Source organism: Pristiophorus japonicus, chromosome 6 (assembly GCF_044704955.1).
Source record: "Pristiophorus japonicus isolate sPriJap1 chromosome 6, sPriJap1.hap1, whole genome shotgun sequence".
NCBI lineage: Eukaryota > Metazoa > Chordata > Chondrichthyes > Pristiophoridae > Pristiophorus > Pristiophorus japonicus.
Window position 1 is genome coordinate 241,596,184 of NC_091982.1, and position 27,176 is coordinate 241,623,359.

At 46.9% G+C, this 27,176-nt stretch overlaps 1 protein-coding gene across 3 annotated transcripts in view; it reads left to right on the forward strand.

Annotated features, from left to right (window-relative positions):
* LOC139266011 (neprilysin-like) overlaps positions 1–27,176 on the forward strand; it is a 277,737-nt gene that overhangs the window by 174,240 nt on the left and 76,321 nt on the right. For 2 of the 3 annotated variants that reach the window (XM_070883753.1, XM_070883754.1), the window contains exons 9-10: positions 2,002–2,136; positions 25,356–25,457. In XM_070883753.1, the coding sequence (XP_070739854.1) occupies positions 2,002–2,136; positions 25,356–25,457 (237 nt within the window). The remainder of the gene's footprint in view (positions 1–2,001; positions 2,137–25,355; positions 25,458–27,176) is intronic. The other variant, XM_070883755.1, reaches the window with a different exon arrangement.

The window sequence follows — 27,176 nt, forward strand, 5'->3', positions numbered from 1 at the left end:
CAGCCTGTCTCTAATTTTAAGGTTATGCTGCCTTGTTCTGGACTCTACCACGAGAGGAAATTGTTTCTCTCTGTTAACACTATTGTAATGTATTTGCTTCAGGGGTTCTTTGCTTAAGAATTCATAGCAACACATTGCGATTAAGAACTAGTTGATTTATTAACAAAGGTTTAACAATCACACTTGATATTACTAGGCTCACAACTGCATACCTCATCGTAGATGACTTAGACCCAACTGACTGGGATTTTATTGAGTCTTGTGAACATCACGTGACTATCCAAGCCACTCACAATGCAATCCCTCTACACTATTTTGGATAGAACTTTAAAATCAAGTACCCCCTTTTAGTAAGGGCACGAGAACACTGGCCTTTTTTATGACAATGGTTAGTAATTAAGTTTCCTGGCTTCGTAAGCGCTCCAGATGTTGGGCAATTTAGAAGTGCTCATTCATTCTTTGATTGCTGACAAGGAACTGTAAACATTAATTTGGCGAGGTGCATTGTCCGGATTGCGCTGGCTCTGCAGTGCTAACTGCAGGCCCCTTGACGTCTCCGCAGCGCCGCAGCCGGACAGATTGTTTCAAAGACAGTATTTTCACTTTCAGCCAAGGCTGATACCTTTCTGGGAACTTTAAACGGTCGAATTAAATTTAAATTCTGTTGCCGGGGGTGATGATGCACTCCAGTCCCTCCGCTGCCCACCTCTTGCGGAAGGCCGCGAGCGTATCGGTGGACACCGCATGTTCCATCTCCAGGGACAAACCTGTGTGCATACTTACTAGGTGCATACATTATACCTATCAAATCTTTTAATCATCTGGAACACTTCAATTAGATCACACTTTAAAATGTTATATTAAAGTGATAACAAACATAGTCTATGCAACATGTCCTCATAATTTAACTCTTTTAGTCCCGGCACATTGCTGGAACACAGAAGCTTTACTCCACTTCGAAAGGTAGCAGACCTGGCATCATGCTTCCACTGGGTTCCTGAAATAGGAAAGTGTTCCATTTTCTAATGCCAATATCCTTCATCTTGGTGAGCAGATGAATTCAGAAAGTAACCAATTTAGAAAGCGTGTGGCGATCAAAAGGAAAAATGAGAAGGAAGCGTTCTGGACTGTCATGGCATTGTGGACCCAGTTTGTGGAAATAAATTACTCATTAAATTAGCTGAAGCCATGTAGGAGATGAAATCAGGGCTTATACCATCTTTCTATCCATAGATTACATAAATTTTACAGCACAGAAACCGACCATTCAGCCCAACGTTTATGCTCCGCACGAGCCTTCTCGCACCTTACTCCATCTCGCCCTATCAACATATCCTTCTATTCCTTTCTCCCTCATGAATCAGAAGTGCAATACCAAAGTTTGCAGATGATACTAAATTGGGGGGGGGTACAGACAATAGGAAGACTGTGACAAAGTACAAGAAGATGTTAATACATTTACAGAATGGGTGTGTAAATGCCAAATGAATTCCAATGTAGGTAAAGGTGAGAAGGTGCATTTTGGTCAGAGGAATGAGGAGGCCCCATACTGGTTGGTGAATCTGAGTTTAAATGGGACAGGAGCAAAGGAACCTCGGAGACAAGATTCACAAATCATTCAAAGTAGTGATGCAAATGAGCAAAGTCATAAAAAGTGCAAATTTTCATTTCTAGAGAAATAGAATTCAAAAGCAGAGAATGTGTATTAAAACTTATATGGAACCTTGATTGGACCACATTTGCAATAAGTACTGTCGACAGTTCTGGTCTCCATATTATAAAAAGAATATAGAGGCATTGGGGAAGATGCAAGAAAGATTTATGAGAATGTTACCAGAACTGAGCGGTTATAACTCTCAGGAAAGACTGAAGAGTCTGGAGCCCTTTTCTCTAGAAAAGAGAAAACTGAAAGGTCTACCCACTATTTCAACAAAGCTGATAGGATCCTGAGATTTTTCCAAGGGAACGCCGTATCCATTCATTTCTTTTGTTTCCCTACAGGCGTGCAGTGCTTACTCCACGTTCATGATGAAAGTGGCTATGTTGGTTCGTAAGGACAAAGGTTTAAACGTGACTGAATCCGAAATCCAGAAGGAAATGGATATTGTCCTGCAGCTGGAAAAAGATATAGCCAATGTAAGTTCCTTTATCTTTTTTTACTACCATTTGTGCTTCATCACAGGTCCAGTGAAGAAACGATGGGCAGACTTCACCTCGTGGCCCAGCCGGTAACTGAGTCATACACAACAAGAATCCTGGTCTGTTCCGAGTGAGGGGGAGGTTGGTGTTAGAGGGTGGTAAAGTTGTTCTTATTGGTCATAACATCTAGGCTGGGAAGGTGGAACCTCAGGGTTTCCACTCCCAATCCTGTGGCTCAACGGGTAGTGCTCTCGCCTCTGAGTTAGAAGGTTATAGGATCAAGTCCCACTCGAGAGACTTGAGTACCTAATCTAGGCTGACGCACCCAGTGTTGGACTGGGGGAGTACTACACTGTTGGAGGTGGTGTCTTTTGGAAGAGATGTTAAACCGAGGCCCCGTCTGCTCTCTTAGATGGACGTAAACTCTCCCACGATACTGTTTTGAAGAAAAGCCAGGGAGTTATCCCTACATTACAACAAGGCCCACAATTCAAAAGTAGTTCATTGGCTGCAAAGCGCTTTTGTGAAAGGTGCTATATAAATGCAAGATTTATTTTTCATTTCTATTCGGTCTCTCGTGCGTGTAGATATCTAAATGGCCTACTCCTGTTCCTATGTTCCCATTTTCCTATAACCAAAGGTATTAAGAGTTATGTGGCAAAAGCGGGTATAAGGAGTTAGGTCACAGATCAGCCATGATCTCATTGAATGGTGGAACAGGCTCGGTCGGCTGAATGGCCTGCTCCTGTTCGTATGTTCTTACTATTTGTAATCCACCTGCTCTAAGTGCTTTCTTCCATATGGAGCTTTCTAAACACACATAACTCCTGCAAGTTCTATAATTTGTCCCACAGTCCTTGGGCATCATGTTGACTTGAAGTCAAGTGAAATAATAATCGGGAGAGATGTTAAACAGGCTGTCGACTTGGTTTCATCTGGTTTACACTATCGCACCATGTCAGAATTATCCCCAGTGTGGTTTTTTAATGTTGAATATTAGTAAGTTAACTGCTTTTCCATAAACATCCTTTCAAGATGATAATAAATTATTCTCATTGTAAGAGGCCTCAGTTGTCTTCTGACATTACCGAATATATTACACTTTACACTTAATGCATTCAGGTGGCAATGGTTTGTCCACTCTTTTAATAGAGGTTTAATCTGTTTAAAATAAATGGGTTAATAAACAACACAATCCCATTTTTCATCACTCCACCATTGGCGGCCGTGCCATCAGCTGCCAAGGCTGTTGGAATTCCCTCCCTAAGCCACTCTGCATCTCACTCTCCTCCTTTAAGATGCTCCATTTGGTCACCTGCCTTAATATCTACTTATGTGGCTTGGTGTCAACTGTTGTGCAGTAACGTTCTTGTGAAGCGCCTTGAAATGTTTTACTACATTAAAGATGCTATATCAATGCAAGTTGTTGTTTTTGTTGTTAACGCCTCTTTTAAAACTGCACCGAGCCGAACTTAGTGGGAGGGAGTTAATCTTGGTACAAGGTCAGCAACACTCATTCACTCATTTCCTCCCTATCGTACAAAAGACATGTTTTGAATCTTTTTTTTATATAGCAATGCTAGACTAACAACCTACAGGGTTAAAGCTCCCCCTTCATGAAAATCAGCAGACTGCATGTTTTGAACCCTAATTAATGACCACAAACAGAATCCTGGGAAGGCGCTGCTTTGTCCCCCGAGTGTATTGTTTTGCTGGTAGTTAGTCAATTGTAGCATTTTCCTGTATGTGGTTAAAGGAAAAATTACATCCCCCTCTCTCTCTTTAGTAAAAAGCCACTCTGCTCAATGGAGCAGCAAGGTGGGAATTGTAATTTGATCTTAGAGTCTAGCCAATGACTGAGTTGTGCATTATGCCAGCACCATCAACAGTGAATTGTAGAACCTGCTTCAGTGCCACTTTGGTTAGGTTTCCCTCGTGGGCTGCCCTGATCTGTGTGAGCACACCACCGCAGGTCGGGGCTATAAATATAGCTGGAGCCGGGGCCTGGAATGTCATGCATTCAACTATCATTGTAACCCATGTATAAGCTGACCTAAGTTGTACACCTGAGAACATTGACCACATGGGGGTGAACTTGTGGGAGACACTCCTAACCTGGACTTTCAGGTATAAAAGGGGAAGCTCCACCCACCTTCATCACTTGAGGCTTTGGTAATAAAGATAACTGGTCACAGAGTGACCTTCTCTCAAGTATGGGCCTCGTGTGCATTTATACGGTATAGTAAGGACATATCATTGGCGACGAGAAACTGGGATTTAAACCATGCGAGCATGGCCACTAGCAGCACAGAAGAAAGGTACTCTGTTGGTGATGATTGTGACGACTTTATTGAGAGACCACAGCAAAGTTTTGTCACTAAGGAATGGTTGGGACAGGATTTGGCCGACAAACGCAGGGCTCATCTCCTGAAGGTTTGTGGATCCAGAACGTACTCCCTGATGGAGGACCTTCGAGTGCCAGAGAAGCCGGCGGAGAAGACGTTCGAAGAGCTCAGTAAGTTGATCGGGGAACACCTTAAACTGGCGAGCAGCATGCACATGGAGAGACACCGGTTTTACACACACCGGCAGCGAGAAGGGCAAAGCGTTCCTGACTTCGTGGCAGATCTCCGGCGACTGGTGAGCCTATGTAAGTTCACAGATGCATGCAGAGCCGAGATGCTGCGAGACTTTGTTATTGAGGGCATCGGGCACACTGGGGTTTTCAGGAAACTGATTGAGACCAAAGACTTGACCTTGGAAGCGACGGCTCTGATAGCCCCGACATTTATCTCAGGGGAGAAAGAGACCAGAATGATGTATGACAAAAATCTTGGCTCAAATGCGGCAAACGACCAGGGAGTCAACATTGTTAACGCGGCACACAGTTCTCTAGGCAAACAAGGGCAATCGGACATGCCCCAGCATGTAGAAACATAGAAACATAGAAAATAGGTGCAGGAGTAGGCCATTCGGCCCTTCTAGCCTGCACCGCCATTCAATGAGTTCATGGCTGAACATTCAACTTCAGTACCCCATTCCTGCTATAGTCGAACCCAAAGGGGGAATTCAACAGAGACAATGGCTAGCTGAACGGCGATTCATGCCATCGCAATGGACAATTTGGCCAGTAATGAGGCCAGCAACACCTGTTAATGGTGCGCTTAAGGACAGTTACAGAGACAGTCAGAGACGATCGACTGGTAATGGACCTTTTGTTTCCAACAATGGGGCCTCCAGCTCATGCTGGAGGTGTGGAGGCAAACACCCAGCCAGAGCTTGCAGGTATCAGCAATATACCTGCAGAAACGGCCAGGTCAGCGGTCACTTGGCGCGTATGTGCAGGAAGCCTGCAGCCAGGTTGATGTACAAGGAGGACGGGCCCGATGTAAGCCCTACGAGGCCAAATGAATACTGGGGGAAATCACTGGAAGCTGTAGTTCAGCGAGTTCATGTGGAGCACATATACAGTTCATATACCAGGACGCCACTGCTAATGATGAAAGTGCTCCTCAATGGCATCCCAGTATTAACGGAGCTAGACACGGGGGCCAGCCAGTCCCTGATGAGTATCAAACAGTTCGAAAGGTTGTGGGTGTCCAAGGCCAGGAGGCCAAAAATTATTGCCGATTGACTCACAGCTACGGACATATACAAAGGAGATCATTCCGGTGCTAGGCAGCGCCACGGTAGTCGTCACTCACAAAGATTCGGAGAACAGGTTGCCACTCTGGATTGTCCCGGGGGACGGGCCTGCACTACTGGGGAGGAGTTGGCTTGCTGTCATGAACTGGAAATGGGGCGATGTCAATGCAATTTCTTCTGTGGAGCGAATATCATGCTCACAGGTCCTGGACAAATTTGACTCATTATTTCAACCGGCATCGGCACTTTCATGGGGGCCAAGGTAGTGATTCACATAAACCCGGACGCCAGGCCAGTACACCACAAGGCCAGAGCGGTACCGTACGTGATGTGGGAAAAGATAGAATGCGAATTGGACCGCCTGCTGAGGGAAGGCATCATCTCACCAGTCGAATTCAGTGACTGGGCGAGTCCGATCATGCCGGTGCTCAAGGCGGATGGGTCGGTCAGGATATGTGGCGATTACAAGGCCACCATCAATCGGGTGTGACTCCAAGACCAGTACTTGCTACCGAGAGCGGAGGACCTCTTTGTGAAGCTATCCGGTGGCAAACTTTTCTCAAAATTGGACCTGACCTCTGCTTACATGACCCAGGAGCTGGCGAGTGAGTCGAAGAAGCTGACCTGCATCACGACACACAAGGGGTTGTTTCATGTACAACAGATGTCGGTTCGGGATTCGTTCGGCCGCCGCGATCTTTCAGCGAAATATGGAAAGCCTCCTCAAGTTGATTCCAAGGACGGTGGTTTTTCAAGACGAAATCCTCATCACGGGTCGCGATACTGAAGAACACCTCCACAACCTGGAGGAGTTGCTTCACAGACTGGAACGGGTAGGGCTGCGACTGAAACAGGCGAAGTGCGTCTTCTTAGCTCCAGAGGTAGAATTCCTGGGGAGGAGGGTAGCAGCAGACGGGATCAGACCCACTGCGTCCAAAACGGAAGTGATACAGAGAGCACCCAGACCCCGTAACACGAGGGAGCTGCGTTTGTTCCTGGAGCTCCTGAACTATTTTGGTAACTTTCTTCCCAAATTGAGCACGTTGTTAGAGCCGCTACACGTGCTCCTACGCAAAGGTCGTGATTGGGTCTGGGGGGACAGCCAGGAGAGGGCTTTTGATAGAGCACGCAACTTGTTATGCTCCAACAAACTGTTAACATTATGTGACCTGTGTAAGAAACTTGTTCTAACGTGCGATGCGTTGTCCTATGGGGTCGGGTGTGTGTTGCAGCATGTGAATGCCAATGGTCAATTACAGCCGGTAGCTTATGCCTCCAGAAGTCTGTCCCAGGCAGAAAGGGGCTACGAGATGGTAGAAAAGGAAATGCTAGCATGTGTATATGCAGTAAAAAAAAATGCGCTAGTACTTGTTTGGCAGGAAATTAGAGCTGGAGATAGATCACAAACACCTAACGTCCCTTTTGGCCGACAACAAGGCCATGAATGCGAATGCATCGGCCCGCATACAGAGGTGGGCACTTATGTTAGCCGCCTATGACTGCACAATTCGGCACAGACCGGCACTGAAAACTGTGCCGATGCACTCAGCAGGCTCCCACTAACCACCACTGAGGGGCAACTGAGTATGATGCTGAGATGGTCAAGGCTGTTGAAGCTTTTGAAAACGAAGGCTCACCTGTGACAGCCCGTCAAATTAAAGTCTGGACAAATAAAAACCCGCTACTGTCTTTAGTTAAGAAATGTGTCCTGAATGGGGAATGGGCAGCCACGTACGGGGCATGCCCTGAGGAATTTAAACCATTTCATAGGCGCAAAGCTGAACTCTCGATTCAGGCCGATTGCCTACTGTGGGGAAACCGAGTAGTCATGCCCCAGAGGGACAGACAGGTGTTTATCAGAGAACTTCATAATGAGTACCCAGGCATTGTCATGATGAAGGCAGTTGCCAGGTCACACGTTTGGTGGCCAGGGATAGATGCAGACCTGGAACTTTGTGTTCGCAGGTGCAACACGTGTGCCCAGCTGGGCAACGCACCCAGGGAAGCCCCCCTTAGCTCCTGGTCCTGGCCCGCAAAGCCATGGTCACGCATCCATGTGGACTACGCTGGTCCTTTCAGGGGAAAAATGTTTTTGGTTGTCGTAGACGCCTACTCCAAATGGATTAAGTGTGGCATTTTAAATTCAAGCACATCCTCTGCCACGGTAGAAAGTCTACGGGCAATGTTCGCCACCCATAGTCTACTGGATGTCTTGGTCAGCGACAATGGCCCATGCTTCACAAGGACTGAATTCCAGGACTTTATGGCAGGCAATGGAATCAACCATGTCAGAACATAGAAACATAGAAACATAGAAAATAGGTGCAGAAGTAGGCCATTCGGCCCTTCGAGCCTGCACCGCCATTCAATGAGTTCATGGCTGAACATGCAACCTCAGTACCCCATTCCTGCTTTCTCGCCATACCCCTTGATCCCCCTAGTAGTAAGGACTATATCTAACTCCTTTTTGAATATATTTAGTAAATTGGCCTCAACAACTTTCTGTGGCAAAGAATTGCACAGGTTCACCACTCTCTGGGTGAAGAAGTATCTCAGTCCTAAATGGCTTACCCCTAATCCTTCGACTGTGACCCCTGGTTCTGGACTTCCCCAACATTGGGAACATTCTTCCTGCATTTAACCTGTCGAAACCCATCAGAATTTTAAACGTTTCTATGAGGTCCCCTTCATTCTTCTGAACTCCAGTGAATACAAGCCCAGTTGATCCAGTCTTTCTTGATATGTCAGTCCTGCCATCCCGGGAATCATTCTGGTGAACCTTCGCTGCACTCCCTCAATAGCAAGAATGTCCTTCCTCAAGTTAGGAGACCAAAACTGCACACAATACTCCAGGTGTGGCCTCACCAAGGCCCTGTACAACTGTAGCAATACCTCCCTGCCCCTATACTCAAATCCCCTCGCTATGAAGGCCAACATGTCATTTGCTTTCTTAACCGCCTGCTGTACCTGCATGCCAACCTTCAATGACTGATGTACCATGACACCCAGGTCTCGTTGCACCTCCCCTTTTCCTAATCTGTCACCATTCAGATAATAGTCTGTCTCTCTGTTTTTACCACCAAAGTGGATAACCTCACATTTATCCACATTATACTTCATCTGCCATGCATTTGCCCACTCACCTAACCTATCCAATCACTCTGCAGCCTCATAGCATCCGCCTCGCAGCTCACACTGCCATCCAACTTTGTGTCATCCGCAAATTTGGAGATACTACATTTAATCCCCTCATCTAAATCATTAATGTACAATGTAAACAACTGGGGCCCCAGCACAGAACCTTGCGGTACCCCACTAGTCACTGCCTGCCATTCTGAAAAGTACCCATTTACTCCTACTCTTTGCTTCCTGTCTGACAACCAGTTCTCAATCCATGTCAGCACACTACCCCCAATCCCATGTGCTTTAACTTTGCACATTAATTTCTTGTGTGGGACCTTGTCGAAAGCCTTCTGAAAGTCCAAATATACCACATCAACTGGTTCTCCCTTGTCCACTCTACTGGAAACATCCTCAAAAAATTCCAAAAGATTTGTCAAGCATGATTTCCCTTTCACAAATCCATGCTGACTTGGACCTATCATGTCACCTCTTTCCAAATGTGCTGCTATGACATGCTTAACAATTGATTCTATCATTTTACCCACTACTGATGTCAGGCTGACCGGTCTATAATTCCCTGTTTTCTCTCTCCCTCCTTTTTTATGAAATGTGGGGTTACATTGGCTACCCTCCACTCGATAGGAACTGATCCAGAGTCTATGGAATGTTGGAAAATGACTGTCAATGAATCCGCTATTTCCAAGGCCACCTCCTTAAGTACTCTGGGATGCAGTCCATCAGGCCCTGGGGATTTATCGGCCTTCAATTCCATCAATTTCCCCAACACAATTTCCCGACTAATAAGGATTTCCCTCAGTTCCTCCTTCTTACTAGACCCTCTGACCCTTTTTATATCCGGAAAGTTGTTTGTGTCCTCCTTAGTGAATACCAAACCAAAGTACTTGTTCAATTGGTCTGCCATTTCTTTTTTCCCCATTATGACTTCCCCTGATTCTGACTGCAGGGGACCTACATTTGGCTTTACTAACCTTTTTCTCTTTACATATCTATAGAAACTTTTGCAGTCCGTCTTAATGTTCCCTGCAAGCTTCCTCTCGTACTCTATTTTCCCTGCCCTAATCAAACCCTTTGTCCTCCTCTGCTGAGTTTTAAATTTCTCCCAGTTCCCAGGTTCACTGCTATTTCTGGCCAATTTGTATGCCACTTCCTTGGCTTTAATACTATCCCTGATTTCCCTTGATAGCCACGGTTGAGCCACCTTCCCTTTTTTATTTTTACGCCAGACAGGGATGTACAATTGTTGTAGTTCATCCATGCGGTCTCTAAATGTCTGCCATTGCCCATCCACTGTCAACCCCTTAAGTGTCATTCGCCAATCTATCCTAGCCAATTCACGCCTCATACTTCAAAGTTACCCTTCTTTAAGTTCTGGACCATGGTCTCTGAATTAACTCTTTCATTCTCCATCCTAATGTAGAATTCCACCATATTATGCTCACTCTGCCCCAAGGGGCCTCGCACAATGAGATTATTAATTAATCCTCTCATTAGACAGCACCCAGTCTAAGATGGCCTCCCCCTAGTTGGTTCCTTGACATATTGGTCTAGAAAACCATCTCTTATGCACTCCAGGAAATCCTCCTCCACCGTATTGCTTCCAGTTTGGTTAGCCCAATCTATATGCATATTAAAGTCACCCATGATAACTGCTGCACCTTTATTGCATGCACCCCTAATTTCCTGTTTGATGCCCTCCCCAACATCACTACTACTGTTTGGAGGTCTGTACACAACTCCCACTAACGTTTTTTGCCCTTTGGTGTTCTGCAGCTCTACCCATATAGATTCCACATCATCCAAGCTAATGTCCTTCCTAACGATTGCATTAATCTCCTCTTTAACCAGCAATGCTACCCCACCTCCTTTCCCTTTTATTCTATCCTTCCTGAATGTTGAATACCCATGGATGTTGAGTTCCCAGCCCTGATCATCCTGAAGCCACGTCTCCGTAATCCCAATCACATCATATCCGTTCACATCTATTTGCACAGTTAATTCATCCACCTTATTACGGATACTCCTTGCATTAAGACACAAAGCCTTCAGACTTGTTTTTTAACACCCTTTGTCCTTTTAGAATTATGATGTAGTGTGGCCCTTTTTGTTTCTTGCCTTTGTTTACTCGGCCTTCCACTATTACTTTTTACCTTTCTACCATCTGTTTCTGATTCCATATTACTTCGCCCTATCTCGCTGCATAGGTTCCCATCCCCCTGCCATATTAGTTTAAACACTCCCAAACTGCATTCGCAAATGTTACCCCGAGGACATCAGTTCCAGTCCTGCCCAAGTGCAGACCGTCCCTTTTGTAAAGGTCCCACTTCCCCCAGAACTGGTTCCAATGTCCCAGGAATTTGAATCCCTCCCTCTTGCACCACTGCTCAAACCACGTATTTATTCGAACTATCCTGCTCCCTCTACTCTGATTAGCACGTGGCACTGGTAGCAATCCAGAGATTACTACCTTTGAGGTCCTACTTTTTAATATAACTCCTAATTCAGCTTGTAGGACCTCTTCCCGCTTCTTACCTATATCGTTGATACCTACATGTACCACGACAACTAGCTGTTCACCCTCCCTCTCCAGAATGCTCTGCAGCCGCTCCGAGACATCCTTGACCCTTGCACCAGGGAGGCAACATACCATCCTGGAGTCTCGGTTGCGGCCGCAGAAACTCCTATCTATTCCCCTTACAATAGATCCCCTATCACTGTCGCTCTCCCACTTTTTTTCCCACCCTTCTGTGCAGCAGAGCCAGACACGGTGCCATGAATTTGTCTGCTGCTGCCCTCCCCTGATGAGTCATCCTCCTCAACACCACCTCCAGAAGGGCACCATTCAAACCGGCCTCAAACGGCCAGGCGGAACAAGCAGTGCAGATAATCAAACAGGGGATGTTCTGAATACAAAGCTACTTATCACGCCTCCTGTTGGCCAATAGTTCCCAACCACACTCGCTCACAGGGGTTCCACCCACAGAGCTGCTATTGAAAAGGACGCTCAAAACCAGGTTATCCCTTATAAACCCTACTATGAAAAAAATTGTTGAGAGCAGGCGTCAGTCACAATGTGACTACCATGACAGGAATGCGAGGGTGCGATATATTGATGTCAATGACCCTGTTTTTGACCTTAATTACGCTGCAGGGCCCACATGGCTTGCAGGCACTGTGATTTCCAAAGAGCGGAATAGGCTTTTGGTAGTTAAACTTACCAATGGACAAATCTGCCGCTAACACGTGAATCAAACTAAAAGGAGGTTCAGCAACCCCATAGAAGAAGCCGAGGAAGAACACGATGTAGAGTTTACTCCACCACAGGTGACCAAACACCGGAACCAAGTGGAGGAGAGCCCAATCACTGTGGGCAGTCCGGACAGGCCTGAGGCACCGCAAACAGCAGACACTCAGGCCAGCGCCCATCAACCGAAGCCCCAACTCAGGCGCTCTACAAGGGAGCGTAAACCACCAGAGAGATTTAACCTGTGATCCCAATAAGACTTTGGGGGGGGGTGGTGATGTCATGTATTCAACTATCATTGTAATCCATGTATAAGCTGACCTGAGTTGTACACCTTGAGAACATTGACCACAAAGGGGTGAACTTGTGGGAGACACTCCTAACCTGGACTTTCAGGTATAAAAGGGGAAGCTCCACCCACTTTCATCACTTGAGGTCTTGGTAATAAAGGTAACTGGTCACAGAGTGACCTTCTCTCAAGTATGGGCCTCGTGTGCATTTATACTGTATAGTAAGGACATAACATGGAACATCGTGACGGAAGTCCGGCGAATGAGGGTATGGGGCCCAGAAGAGCTGAGGGCCCAGCGGCACAGGAGCAGCATGGACCTGCCCAAACTGTGATATGTGCGCGCACTAGGTCCATACAGCAGAGCTGGTCTCCAGACGACCTGGTTAACCCTTGCCACTGGATAAAGGCCTCACGCTGGCAAGCCTGTGTGGTGGCTGATGTGTAACGGTCACCACACGTTAAAAAAAAATCCACGCACAGGCATCTTCCACTCCCTCAACTGGAGTTTAGGACTGGAACATCGGGTCCTTCATTGAAACATCTGTGAACTCTTGTGGAAGCAAGTCATCCTCGTTCGAGGGATCATCTATGATGAGTTTTCCCTCAAGAGGTGAGCTCCACATTAGCTTACTCCACTTAGGGCGGTCTTGGGCCAGGGATTCCCAGATGTCGGTGGGGATGTTGCACTTTATCAGGGAGGCTTTGAGGGTGTCCTTGTAGCGTTTCCGCTGCCCACCTTTGGCTCGTTTGCCATGAAGGAGCTCCGAGTAGAGCACTTGCTTTGGGAGTCTCGTGTCTGGCATGCGGACTATGTAGCTTGCCCAGCGGAGCTGATCGAGTGTGGTCAGTGCTTCAATGCTGGGGATGTTAGCCTGAGTGAGGACGCTGCTGTTGGTGGGCCTGACCTCCCAGGGGATTTGTAGGATCTTGCGGAGACATCGTTGGTGATATTTCTCCAGCAACTTGAGGTGTCTACTGTACATGGTCCATGTCTCTGAACCATACAGGAGGGCGGGTATTACTACAGCCCTGTAGACAATGAGCTTGATGGCAGTTTGGAGGGCCTGGTCTTCAAACACTCTTTTCCTCAGGCGACCGAAGGGTGCACTGGCGGACTGGAGGCGGTGTTGGATCTCATCGTCGATGCCTGCGATTGTTGATAGGAGGCTCCCGAGATATGGGAAGTGGTCCACGGTGTCCAGGGCTGCACCGCGGATCTTGATGACTGGGGGGCAGTGCTGTGTGGTGAGGACAGGCTGGTGGAGGACCTTTGTCTTACGGATGTTTAGCGTAAGGCCCATGCTTTCATACGCCTCAGTAAATACGTCGACTATGTCCTGGAGTGCGGCCTCTGTATGTGCGCAGGCGCAGGCATCGTCCGCGTACTGTAGCTCGACGACAGAGGTTGGGGTAGTCTTGGATCTGGGCTGGAGACGACGCAGGTTGAACAGGCTCCCACTGGTTCTGTAGTTTATTTCCACTCCAGAAGGCAGACAGGTTTAACGTCTCATCCGAAAGATGGCACCTCCGACAGAGCAGCATTCACTCACTATAGCCTTGCAGTGTCAGCCTAGATTATGTGTTGAAGATCCTGGAAGGGGCTTGAACCCACGACCTTCTGACTCGGAGGTGACAGTGCTACCCACTGAGCCACTTAAAATCAAAATGCTCGCATAAACAAAGACATTTTCGAATGTAATTTTATGAAAGTTTAGTAAATGTTTATCATGACTTAACCTATGAAACCTTGGAATGGCTGTTATAAATTCATTAAATTATGAATTTATTGAAATATGTTGATAATAATTTCATGGCAGTACATAATCATATGAACCCCATATATTATGTTGCATGTATAAAGCATGGCTGGGATTTCCTACCCCTCTGCAGATTTCTGGGCACATCTGTTTTTTAAATTTTTTTCCTGGGATGTGGGCGTCGCTGGCAAGGCTACCATTTATTTTGGTTTATTTCAAAATATACTTTATTCATATAAAAATTTGTACAGTACATTCAAAAGCAGTTCAGTACATTTAGCTGCGGTCAGCAATCCCATACACTACATTTGGGTGCTGACGGCAGTTCCGTTCAATATATTTCCTTGCTTTTCAGATCAAGTACAATTCTCTACAATACGGGATACATTGTAGTACATTCGACAAATTACATTATATGTGTCACTATACAGTACACGGAATGAGTGACGGTACATTTACACTTTTTTTCTTTTCAATGTGCATCACGAAACAGACCTTGCATTGTACATGGCACTACATAGGTGTTTACAGATCATGGTGCTCCATGTACACAAAAAAGAAGTTACAAGTACGGCCCGAGGGGAGTTTTGTACTGATTCCTGCCCCCAGGTTTACCGTGGCAGAAGGGCTTTAAACTGTGGCCCTTCCCCACCGTGCCTTTGTGGCGACTGCACCAATTTTAAGTGCGTCCCTCAGCACATAATCCTGGATCTTGGATTGCGCCAGTCTGCAACACGCAGACGTGGACATCTCCTTGCTCTGGAAGACCAGCAAGTTTCGGCAAGACCAAAGAGCGTCTTTGATCGAGTTGATGGCCCTCCAGCAGCAGGTGATGTCTGTCTTGGTGTGTGTCCCTGGGAACAGCCCGTAGAGCACAGAGTCCTGTGTTACGGAGCTGCTCGGGATGAACCTCGACAGCAACCACTGCATCTCTTTCCAAACCTGCCTTGCGAAGGCGCAATCCTGAAGGAGATGGGTGACAGTCTCGTCCGCTCTGCAGCCGACTCGGGGCACCGTGCCGTATTGCTGAGACGTCGGCTGTGCATGAACGCTCTGACGGGTAAGGCCCTCCTCACCGCCAACCAAGCTATGTCTTGGTGCTTGTGTGAAAGCTCTGCCGATGAGACGTTCTGCCAAACGAGTTCGACAGTCCGCTAAGGGAACCACCCGACAGGGTCCACCCTCTCCTTCTTTCGTAGGGCGTCCAGGACCTTACGTGCTGACCACTGTTTTATGGCCTTGTGGTCAAAGGGGTTTTTTGTGAAAAACTTTTCCACGAAGAACAGGTGGGCAGGCATGGTCCAGCTGGTGGGGCCGTTTCGCGACAGCATGGCCAGGCCCATCCTTCGCAATACCGGGGACAGGTAGAACCTCATCAAATAGTGACACTTGGTGTTTGTGTACTGGGGGTCTGTGCACAGCTTGATGCAGCCGCACACAAAGGTGGCCATCAGGATGAGGGCCACGTTCGGAACATCCTTTCCTCCACTGTCCAGAGATTTGTACATTGTGTCTCTGCGGACACATTCCATTTTGGACCTCCAGACAAAGTGGAAGACGGCCCGGGTGACTGCCGCGGCACAGGAGCGAGAGATGGGCCAGACCTGTGCCATGTGCAGCAAACCCGAGAGCACCTCACTCCTGATGACCAGGTTCTTTCCTGCCATGGAGAGGAAGTGCAGCTTCCACCATCCCAGTTTTTGCTTCACTTTGGCGATACGCTCTTCCCAGTTTTTGGCGCACGCCCCGTCCGCTCCGAACCATATTCCCAACACCTTCAGGTAATCTGGCTTAACGGTGAAGGGGATAAAGGATCGGTTGGCCCAGTTGCCAAAGAACATGGCCTCGCTTTTGCTGCGATTGACCTTCGCTCCCAAGGCCAGTTAAAAACTGGTTGCAGATTGTGAGCAATCTGCGGACCGATTGCGGATCCGAGCAAAAGATGGCCACGTCATCCACGTACAAGGAGGTCTTGACCTGAGCGCCTCCGCTGCCTGGGATCGTCACCCCTCTAATGCCCGCATCCTTCCTGATGGACCCGGCAAAGGGCTCGATACAACACACAAACAAGAGAGAGGAGAGGGGACAGCCTTGCCTGACTCCAGATCTGATCGGAAAGCTTTCAGTTTCCCACCCGTTGATTAGAACTGCGCTACTGATGTCTCTGTAGAGCAGTTGGATCCAATTGCGGATATCCTCCCCAAACCCCATTTTGGAGAGCACGTCCATCAGGTACGTGTGCGATATCCTGTCAAAGGCCTTCTCCTGGTCCAGGCTGATTAAGCAGGTGTCTACACCCCTGTCCCGCACGTAGACAATCGTATCCCTGAGTAGCACCAGGCTATCAGAGATCCTCCTGCCGGGGACAGCGCAGGTCTGGTCCGGGTGAATCAGCAGCTCAAGAGCAGACTTAACCCTGTTGGCGATGACCTTTGACAGGATCTTGTAGTCCACATTGAGCAGCGAAATGGGCCGCCAGTTTTGAATTTCCTCCCTCTCCCCCTTCTGCTTGTAGATGAGGGTGATGATGCCTTTCCTCATTGATTCTGAAATACTGCAGGCCAGAAGCATACCCCCGTACACTTCCAGCAGGTCTGGGCCCATCCAGTCCCACAGAGCCCAATACAACTCGACCGGTAAGCCGTCGTTTCCGGGAGTTTTTCTCGTCGCAAGGGACCGGACGGCCTTTGTCATCTCGTCCAGAGTTAACGGGTGGTCCAGACTCTCCCGCTCGCTGTCGTTTAGGACCTCCGCGATACACAACAGAAACGACTGGGAGGCCGCGCCGTCTGTGGGCTTGACGTCATACAGCCTGGCATAGAAGGATTTGCTGATCCTCAGCATGTCAGGTTGCGAAAAGTCACAGAACCGTCTTCTTCCTTTAGGCTGGTGATCACAGAGCTCCACCTGTGTACCTTTTGGAAGAAGAAGCGCGAACACGTCTCATCCTGTTCGACGGAGCGGACTCTGGAGCGGAAAATGATTTTGGAGGACTCTGAGGCAAAGAGCGAGGCTTGCTGGCCCTTCACCTCTTCGAGTTCCTCGGCGACATCGACCCCCATCGACTGCAACAGGAGCAAGTTTTGCATGCTCTTCTGGAGTTGGGGCAATTCCCTCTGTCTCCCTCTCGCCTCCTGAACACCTTTGAGGATCAAGAACCTCTTGATGATTGTCTTGATTGTTTCCCACCAGTGTATCGGGGAATCGCAGAGGGGTTTTACGGTTCTCCAACCTTTGTAATCCCTCTTGAGTTCCTCCACGTTTTCCGGAGTCAACAGTTTCACATTCAGCTTCCATATCCCTCTGCCAACTTTCTGGTTTTCCTGTGGGCGACAGTCGGCCAGTAGGAGGCAGTGGTCAGAGAAGAACACCGGCGTGACGTCGGTGGATCTGACCTTGAGTGTGTGGGACACAAACAGGAAGTCTATACTGTAACGGACGGACCCGTCTGGTCTCGACCAGGTGTATCTGCGCGGTGCTCCGTCTGCAGGGTTGCTGAAGACATCGCACAGCTTGGCGACTCTGGAGCAGTTCCTCGGGACTGGAGGGTAGCTAATGTAACACCACTTTTTAAAAAAGGAGGGAGAGAGAAAACAGATAATTATACACTGGTTAACCTGACATCAGTAGTGGGGAAAATGTTGGAATCAAGTGTTAAGGATGAAATAGCAGCGCATTTGGAAAGCAGTGACAGGATCGATCCATGTCAGCATGGATTTATGAAAGGGAAATCATGCTTGACAAATATTCTGGAATGTTTTGAGGATGTAACTAGCAGAGTGGTCAAGGGAGAACCAGTGGTTGTGGTGTATTTGGACTTTCAAAAGGCTTTTGACAAGGTCCCACACAAAAGATTGGTGTGCAAAATCAAAGCACATGGTATTGGGGGAAATGTACTGACGTGGATAGAGAACTGGTTGGCAGACAGGAAGCAGAGAGTCGGGACAAACGGGTCCTTTTCAGAATGGCAGGCAGTGACTAGTGGAGTGCCGCAGGGCTCAGTGCTGGGACCTCAGCTATTTACAATATACATTAATGATTTAGATGAAGGAATTGAGTGTAATATCTCCAAGTTTGCAGATGACACTAAACTGGGTGGTGGTGTGAGCTGTGAGGAGCACACTAAGAGGCTGCAGGGTGAATTGGACAGGTTAGGTGAGTAGGCAAATGCATGGCAGATGCAGTATAATGTGGATAAATGTGAGGTTATCCACTTTGGGGGCAAAAGCACAAAGGCAGAATAATATCTGAATGGTGGCAGATTAGGAAAAGGGGAGGTGCAATGAGACCTGGGTGTCATGGTTCAGTCATTGAAATTTGGCATGCAGGCACAGCAGGCAGTGAAGAAGGCAAATGGTATGTTGGCCTTCATAGCTAGGAGATTTGAGTATCAGAGCAGGGACGTCTTCCTGCAGTTGTACAGGGCCTTGGTGAGACCTCACCTGGAATATTGTGTTCAGTTTTGTTCTCCTAATCTGAGGATGGACATTCTTGCTATTGAGGGAGTGCAGCGAAGGTTCACCAGACTGATTCATAGGGATGGCTGGACTGATATATGAGGAGAGCCTGGATCAACTGGGCCTTTATACACTGGAGTTTAGAAGGATGAGAGGGGATCTCATAGAAACTTATAAGATTCTACATCACAATTCATGCCGTTGAAGCACACTTCAGAGTCCACTACATGCTGAGGTGAGCCTCAATTGCCCGGGCAGACTAACAACATCATTTGTGATTAAAAATTATTTATCTGGGTAACACAACACGGAGATCCCAGTTAAAAAACAAACACAGCATAATCTTCAGGAACATCAAGGCTTATTCCCCGATTGGGCACTCTCGACAAGGAGCGACACCCACAGGGAGCACTGGTCAGGGGGTCACTGGCCCCCAGCTCCCTCGATATTTCATCTATCCAAACTGATTGATGGACAATCCAGAGGCTGCAGTCCCACATTGTTACCACATGCCATTTGCTCATAGTGGATGAGAAGCCAACTAACACACATGGATCACATTCAACTTCCTTCTCAGCACGTTCCACCCGACCACATGCACCTCCTATATTAACTTCCAATATGCAGCATCTTGCATTTTTCCACATTGAACTTCATTTGCCACTAATCAGCCCAGGCACAAATCCTGTCATGTCTATGTTTCTACGTTTCTAAACTTAGGCCCCCTCTGCTCTTTCAGGTGGACGTAAAAGATCCCATGGCAATATTTTTGAAACATAGAAACATAGAAAATAGGTGAAGGAGTAGGCCATTCGGCCCTTCGAGCCTGCACCGCCATTCAATAAGATCATGGCTGATCATTCCTTTCAGTACCCCTTTCCTGTTTTCTCTCCATATTCCTTGATCGCCTTAGCCTTAAGGGCCATATCTAACTCCCTCTTGAATATACCCAATGCACTGGCATCAACAACTCTCTGCGGCAGGGAATTCCACAGGTTAACAACTCTCTGAGTGAAGAAGTTTCTCCTCATCTCAGTCCTAAATGGCCTATCCCTTATCCTAAGACTGTGTCTCCTGGTTCTGGACTTCCGCAACATCGGGAACATTCTACCTGCATCTAACCTGTCCCGTCCCATCAGAATCCTGTATGTTTCTATGAGATCCCCTCTCATCCTTCTAAACTCCACTGTATAAATGCCCAGTAGATCCAGTCTTTCCTCATATGTCAGTCCAGCCATCCCGGGAATCAGTCTGGTGAACCTTCGCTGCAATCCCTCAAGAGCAAGAATGTCCTTCCTCAGATTAGGAGACCAAAACTGAACACAATATTCCAGGTGAGGCCTCACCAAGGCCCTGTACAACTGCAGGAAGACCTCCCTGCTCCGATACTCAAATCCCCTCACTATGAAGGCCAACATACCATTTACCTTCTTCACTGCCAGTTGTACCTGTATGCCAACTTTCAATGACTGATGAACCATGACACCCAGGTCTTGTTGCACCTCCCCTTTTCCTAATCTGCCGCCATTCAGATAATATTCTGTCTTCGTGTATTTGCCCCCAAAGTGGATAACCTCACATATATCCACATTATACTGCATCTGCCATGCATTTGCCAACTCACCTAACCTGTTCAAGTCACCCTGCAGCCTCTTAGCTTCCCCCTCACAGCTCACACTGCCACCCAGCTTAGTGTCATCTTCAAACTTGGAGATATTACGCTCAATTCCTTCATCTAAATCATTGATGTATATTGTAAAGAGCTGGGGTCCAGCATTTGAGCCCTGAGGCACTCCACTAGTCACTGCCTGCCATTCTGAAAATGACCTGTTTATCCCGACTCTCTACTTCCTGTCTGGCAACCAGTTCTCTATCCACATCTGTATATGATCTGTATGTGGGACCTTGTCAAAAGCCTTTTGAAAGTCCAAATATTCCACATCCACTGGTTCTCCCTTGTCCACTCTACTAGTTACACGCTCAAAAAATTCCAGAAGATTTGTCAAGCATGATTTCCCTTTCATAAATCCATGCTGACTTGGACCGATCCTGTCACTGCTTTCCAAATGCGTTGCTGTTTCATCCTTAATAATTGATTCCAACTTTTTCCCCACTACTGATGTCAGGCTTACCGGTTTATAATTACCCGTTTTCTCTCTCCCTCCCTTTTTAAAAAGTGGTGTTACATTAGCTACACTCGTCCATAGTAACTTATCCAGAGTCGATAGACTGTTGGAAAATGATCACCAATGCATCCACTATTTCTAGGGCCACTTCCTTAAGTACTCTGGGATGCAGACTATCAGGCTCCGGGGATTTATCGGCCTTCAATCCCATCAATTTCCCTAACACAATTTCCCGTATAATAAGGATATCCTTCAGTTCCTCCTTCTCACTAGACCCTCGGTCCCCTAGTACTTCTGGAAGGTTATTTGTGTCTTCCTTCGTGAAGACAGGACCAAAGTATTTGTTCAATTGGTCTGCCATTTCTTTGTTCTCCATTAAATATTTACCTGAATCCGACTGCAAGGGACCTACATTTGTCTTCACTAATCTTTTTCTCTTCACATTTCTATAGAAGCTTTTGCAGTCAATTTTTATGTTCCTGGCATGCTTCTTCTCATACTCTATTTTCCCCCTCTTAATTAAAACCTTTGTCCTCCTCTGCTGAATTATAAATTTTTCCCAGTCCTCAGGTTTGCTACTTTTTCTGGCCAATTTATATGCCTCTTCCTTGGATTTAACACTATCCTTAATTTCCCTTGTTAGCCATGGTTGAGTCACCTTCCCAGTTTTATTTTTACTCTAGACAGGGATGTACAGTTGCTGAAGTTCATCCATGTGATCTTTAAATGTTTGCCATTGCCTATCCACCGTCAACCCTTTAAGTATCATTTGCCAGTCTATCCTAGCCAATTCATGCCTCAAACCATCGAAGTTACCTTTCCTTAAGTTCAGGACTGTAGTTTCTGAATTAACTGTGTCACTATCCATCTTAATAAAGAATTCTACCATGTTATGGTCACTCTTCCCCAAGGGGTCTCGCACAACAAGATTGCTAATTAGTCCTTTCTCATTACATATCACCCAGTCTAGGATGGCCTGCTCCCTAATTGGTTCCTTGACATATTGGTCTAGAAAACCATCCCTAATACACTCCAGGAAATCCTCCTCCATCGCATTGCTACCAGTTTGGTTAGCCCAATCAATATGTTGATTAAAGTTACCCATGAAAACTGCTGTATCTTTATTGTATGCATCCCTAATTTCTTGTTTGATGCTGTCCCCAACCTTACTACTACTGTTTAGTGGTCTGTACACAACTCCCACTAGCGTTTTCTGCCCCTTGGTATTCTATAACTCCACCCATACCAATTCCCCATCATCCAAGCTAAGAAGAGCTGGGTAGTTCTCCCTGGTGTCCTGGCCAATATTTATCCCTCAATCAACACCACGAATACAGATTATCTGGTCATTTACTATGTGAAAATTGGCTGCCGCATTTCCCACATTACAACCGTGATTACACTCCAAAAGTACTTCATTGGCTGTAAAGTGCTTTGAGACGTCCGGTGGTCGTGAAAGGCACTATATAACACCAAGTCTTTCTTTCTTTCTTTTCACTCCAGCACCTCTGTTCTTATTTCCACATCCATCTGATTCCGTCCCAGAGGTGACAGGTGATCTTTAGTATCTCTGTTTGTGCATGGGTGGATGTATTGAAATCATATTCAAATGAGAGACATATGTTACCCGATGTGCTTTACCATCACTCGTCCCAGGATATGCTTGTTCTGTCCCTGGCATCCAGCGTTGCTATGACGATGGATGGGAGAATTTTTTTTAAATTACAATATGGAAAGCCTGCTCAATTGATCTATGATAAAAGGCATCCCTTAAGTATACTTCAGCTCTGTAGAACAATTTCTCAGCAGTGCTCTACATTCTAAAGATAGATTTTGTAAAGTAAAATGACTTGCAGGTTTGATTACCATAAGTCTGTAGGGGAGAAATTCTCCAGCGTCCTGATTGGGGGCGGTAGCCGACTCGGGGCGGGACTTCCTCCACTCTGTAAAGCGCTGACCCGGCTCAATGCCCCACCCCTACGGTTAAAGGGGAGCGCCGCTGCGCACTCTGCAGGGCGTCTGATGGCCTCCACTGGGCTACCAGGGCAGCGTGGTGCCGAGGCCGCAGCCTGGCACATAGAATGGAGCGCCGAGATGCACGATGGCGGCCCGGACCACGCCAGGGAGGCAGAAGTGGGGCCAACCGGCGAGTCGGCCAAACAGTTAAGTCGGCGGCGTGGAGCGCTCCCGACCTCCCATTTAATTTCTGCTCCGCGAGCGGAGGCCCGCCCGGTTCACGACCCAAGAGGCTGGCGCTAACACTGCTCATGGCAGCCTCACGGGGCATGTGGCAATATCCGCCGCGAGGCGGAACAGGTTCGCCACGCGGCGCTAAGGGCTTGCCGCGCACACCGATGTGGTAATCGGCAGTTGTGCGGTGACCCCAGGTGCTACCGCTGGGGTGCTGCACTCCTATGGCAGCGCCTCCGCTAACACCCGTGCAATTTCATGGAGCCAGTAGTGGCCCGCTCACCTGAGCAAAACGTTTTCCCCGGAGACACTAATGGGAGTCACTAAACAGGGCAAAATCTATGCCTTTGTTTCGAATGACTTCCCTCTCATCCATGTATAATACGATCCCCTCCTTTGTGGACCACAACTTTTTTAGAAAAAATGCTCACTGCACTATGAGCATAATGTACTCAGTTGTGTGCCCACACAAGAGATAGGGGGAGCGAAATTCGGGCCATTTGCACCTCCAGTTAGCACCGCAATGGCGCCACTAATGACTCTTGCTAAATTCAGCGGGAGTTTTGCGGCGGCGGTAATAAGTAGCGCCCCGCAACGCTGCGCCAGCGCTGACATCATCACCATGTGTAGCGCCCTGTTAGCCCCCCGGATGCTAAATTGGGTATCGCCCCCTGTAGCTGCACCGGGCGATGACCGCAACAGCTTCAAGGGATGTGTACCGGGCGGCTGGCTGCTACTGGGGCGAAAGTTAATGGGGAGGTTACCTAATGTGCCGAACAAAAATTGCCGATTTTTTGTGTGTGTCCTGCTGGCACTTTGGACACGGGTTCCGTGCCGTGATCGATCAGCCCGGCATGCTGCTTCAGTGCCGGGCTGTTGGCACGGCAACCCTGCTCCCTGTTGGTACAGGTAGGACCATTTTTATCCTACAGAGTATGCAGCTGGGCCGTTCCCTTTAATTCAGGGAAGAAGCCCTCCTACGCGGCAGTGGCGCTACACGGCCCAGTGCAAAGCATTGCTGAGCCATGCCCTCCGCTCCCGAGGAGTCCGTCCCACTGCCACCCCAGAAAGGAAGTGGAGCGCCAATTTCCCGTGACTCGCAAGTGTTACCGTCCCCGAACCGAATTTGTAGCCAATGGAGTGAACTATAGGCTTCAGCTGGTTGGTTGTGCTCGGTTGCAGACAAGATGACTGAAGCTGACGTGAAAATTTAGGAAATGTTTCGAAAAAATGTAAAGAGCATTCTGTACTTGAGTCTCTTGCAAACTGTTTTCATTTTACCTGTCTGTGCATCATATGCACCGCACATCTTTGAGAAAGGAAGATTTGAAAATTTTGCATTGATATAGCAGCTATCATGATGTCCACAGCACTTTACAGCCAATGAAGGACCTTTGAAGTGTCGTCACTGTTGTAATATAGGAAACACGGCAGCTAACTTGCGCACAGTAAGCTCCCACAAACAGCAATGTGATAATCACCAGATCTTCGTTCTAATGATGTTAATTGAGCAATAAACATTTGTCAGGACACCAGGAAATATGCCCTGTTCTTCTTCAAATAGTGCCGTGGGATCTTTTATGTCTACCCGAGAGGGCAGACGGGAAATTGTTTTAACGTTGCAACTGAAATATGGCGCCTCGGACTGCACTCTCTCAGTACTGCACTTGGTGTGTCAGATTATTTGCTCATGTTTCTGGGGTGGGGCTTGAACCCACAACATTCTGATTCTGGGATAAGGTGATTTTTCTATGAGGAGAGATTGAGTAGATTCGGCCTGTATTCCCTAGAGTTTAGAAGAATGAGAGGTGATATCGTTGAAATATATAACATTTTTAAGGGGCTGGATATGATAGATGCTGGGATGATGTTTCCTCTGGCTGGGGAGTCTCGAACCATGGGTCACAGTCTCAGAATAAGGGGTCGGCCATTTAGGACTGAGATGAGGAGAAACTTTTTCACTCAAAGGGTTTTGAATCTTTGGAATTCTCTACCCCAGAGCGCTGTGGATGCTCAGCCGTTGAGTATATTCAAGAAAGAGATTGCTAGATTTTTGGATAAGGGAATCAAGGGATATGGGGATTGGGTGGGAAAGTGGAGTTGAGGTCAAAGATCAGCCATGATCTTATTGAATGGCGGAGCAGGCTCAGGGGCCGAATGGCCTACTCCTGCTTCTATTTCTTACATTCTTATGATTCAGAGGCGAGAATACTACCAACTGAGCCTTGGCTTAGACCTAATAACATGTACTGTTCAGTTTGGACAATTATTGGTTAAAGAAAATGAGTATTATACTCCCAGAATTTATGGTAATTTGGAAATAGGATAAAAAGAATATTCATACTTAAATATTTTATTCGATAGGCAACAACAAAACCGGAAGATAGAAATGATCCCAATGAACTCTACAGGAAAATGACTCTGGCCGAAGTGGAAAAGAATTATTCTCTAACAATCAATGCTAAGGTAAGTTGCTTTTTTGAATGAAATTTTGTGTTTTGTCAAAGTTACAGATGCCAGTGTGTAGGGATACAATTTCCACTTTGGTACCTCACGTCAGCATTAAGAGATCCTATTATGTCGCTCTGTACCAGCATTCTGGCATCACTCTCCAATGAAAATTAGATAGATTTTTTTCCGAAAATAACACTCTGGGATCCAGTATATGAGTAATTTAAGACATGACATGAGGTAGGTGTGTCACATTTGCCAGGTTCAAGACGACTTCAGACCTATGTTTCCCAACGCTCTCCACCACTGAGGTTTTGATTAGTCAACAAATCCATTCTCGTTGTATCATGCGACTACCAAGATGGTAGAAGATGAACTAGATGGACCCTGGTCTTATTTCTCCAGAAAATTCCCATGTTTTCCTTCATTTACCTTTCTATCCAGCAGTGTTGTCCATCAGGAAAGCTAAATAAAATCCAACAACGGTTCACTACACTCATGAAAATGTGGGTTACCTTGCCTACTGAAACAAAACATTTCAAATGCAGCTAATGGCAAACTAACTGTGTGTTTGCTGTCAGCTGAAATTTTATAACTTAAAATACCTAAGCACTTCCAGCCCAAATAGACTACTGGCTAAATCCAGCATTATCACTGTCCCGACTGCATCCTTGTATCCACAGCCTACGGGCTTTCTGCTCTTATCACAAGAACATAAGAACATAAGCAATAGGAGCAGGAGTAGGATATTTTGCCCCTCAAGCACGCTTTGCTATTCAATAAGATCATAGCTAATTTAATCTTGGGCTCAGCTCCACTTCCCTGCCCGTTCCCCATAATCCTTGACTTCCTTGTCGTTCAAAAATCTTTCTATCTCCACCTTAACTATATTCTATGACCCAGCCTCCGCAGCTCTCTGGGCAGAGAATGTCACAGATTTACGACCCCCTGAGAGAAGAAATTCCTCCACATCTCAGTTCTAAATGGGTGACTCCTTATTCTTAAACTATGCCCGCTAGTTCTAGATTGATGGGATTGAAGGCCAATAAATCCCCAGGGGCTGATCGTCTGCATCCCAGAGTACTTAAGGAAGTGGCCCTAGAATTAGTGGATGCATTGGTAGTTATTTTTCAACATTCTATAGACGCTGGATCAGTTCCTGTGGATTGGACGGTAGCTAATGTAACAACACTTTTTAAAAAAGGAGGGAAAGAGAAAACAGGGAATTATAGACCGGTTAGCCTGACATCGGTAGTGGGGAAAATGTTGGAATCAATTATTAAAGATGCAATAGCAACGCATTTGGAAAGCAGTGACAGGATCGATCCAAGTCAGCAAGGATTTATGAAAGGGAAATCATACTTGACAAATCTTCTAGAATTTTTTGAGGATGTAACTAGTAGAGTGGACAAGGGAGAACGAGTGGATATGGTGTATTTGGACTTTCAAAAGGCTTTTGACAAGGTCCCACACAAGAGATTAGTGTACAAAATTAAAGCACATGGTATTGGGGGTAATGTATTGATGTGGATAGAGAACTGGTTGGTAGACAGGAAGCAAAGAGTAGGAATAAACGGGTCCTTTTCAGAATGGCAGACAATGACTAGTGGGGTACCGCAAGGTTCAATGCTGGGACCCCAGCTATTTACAATATATATCAATGATTTAGACGAAGGAATTGAATGTAATATCTCCAAGTTTGCAGATGACACTAAGCTGGGTGGCAGTGTGAGC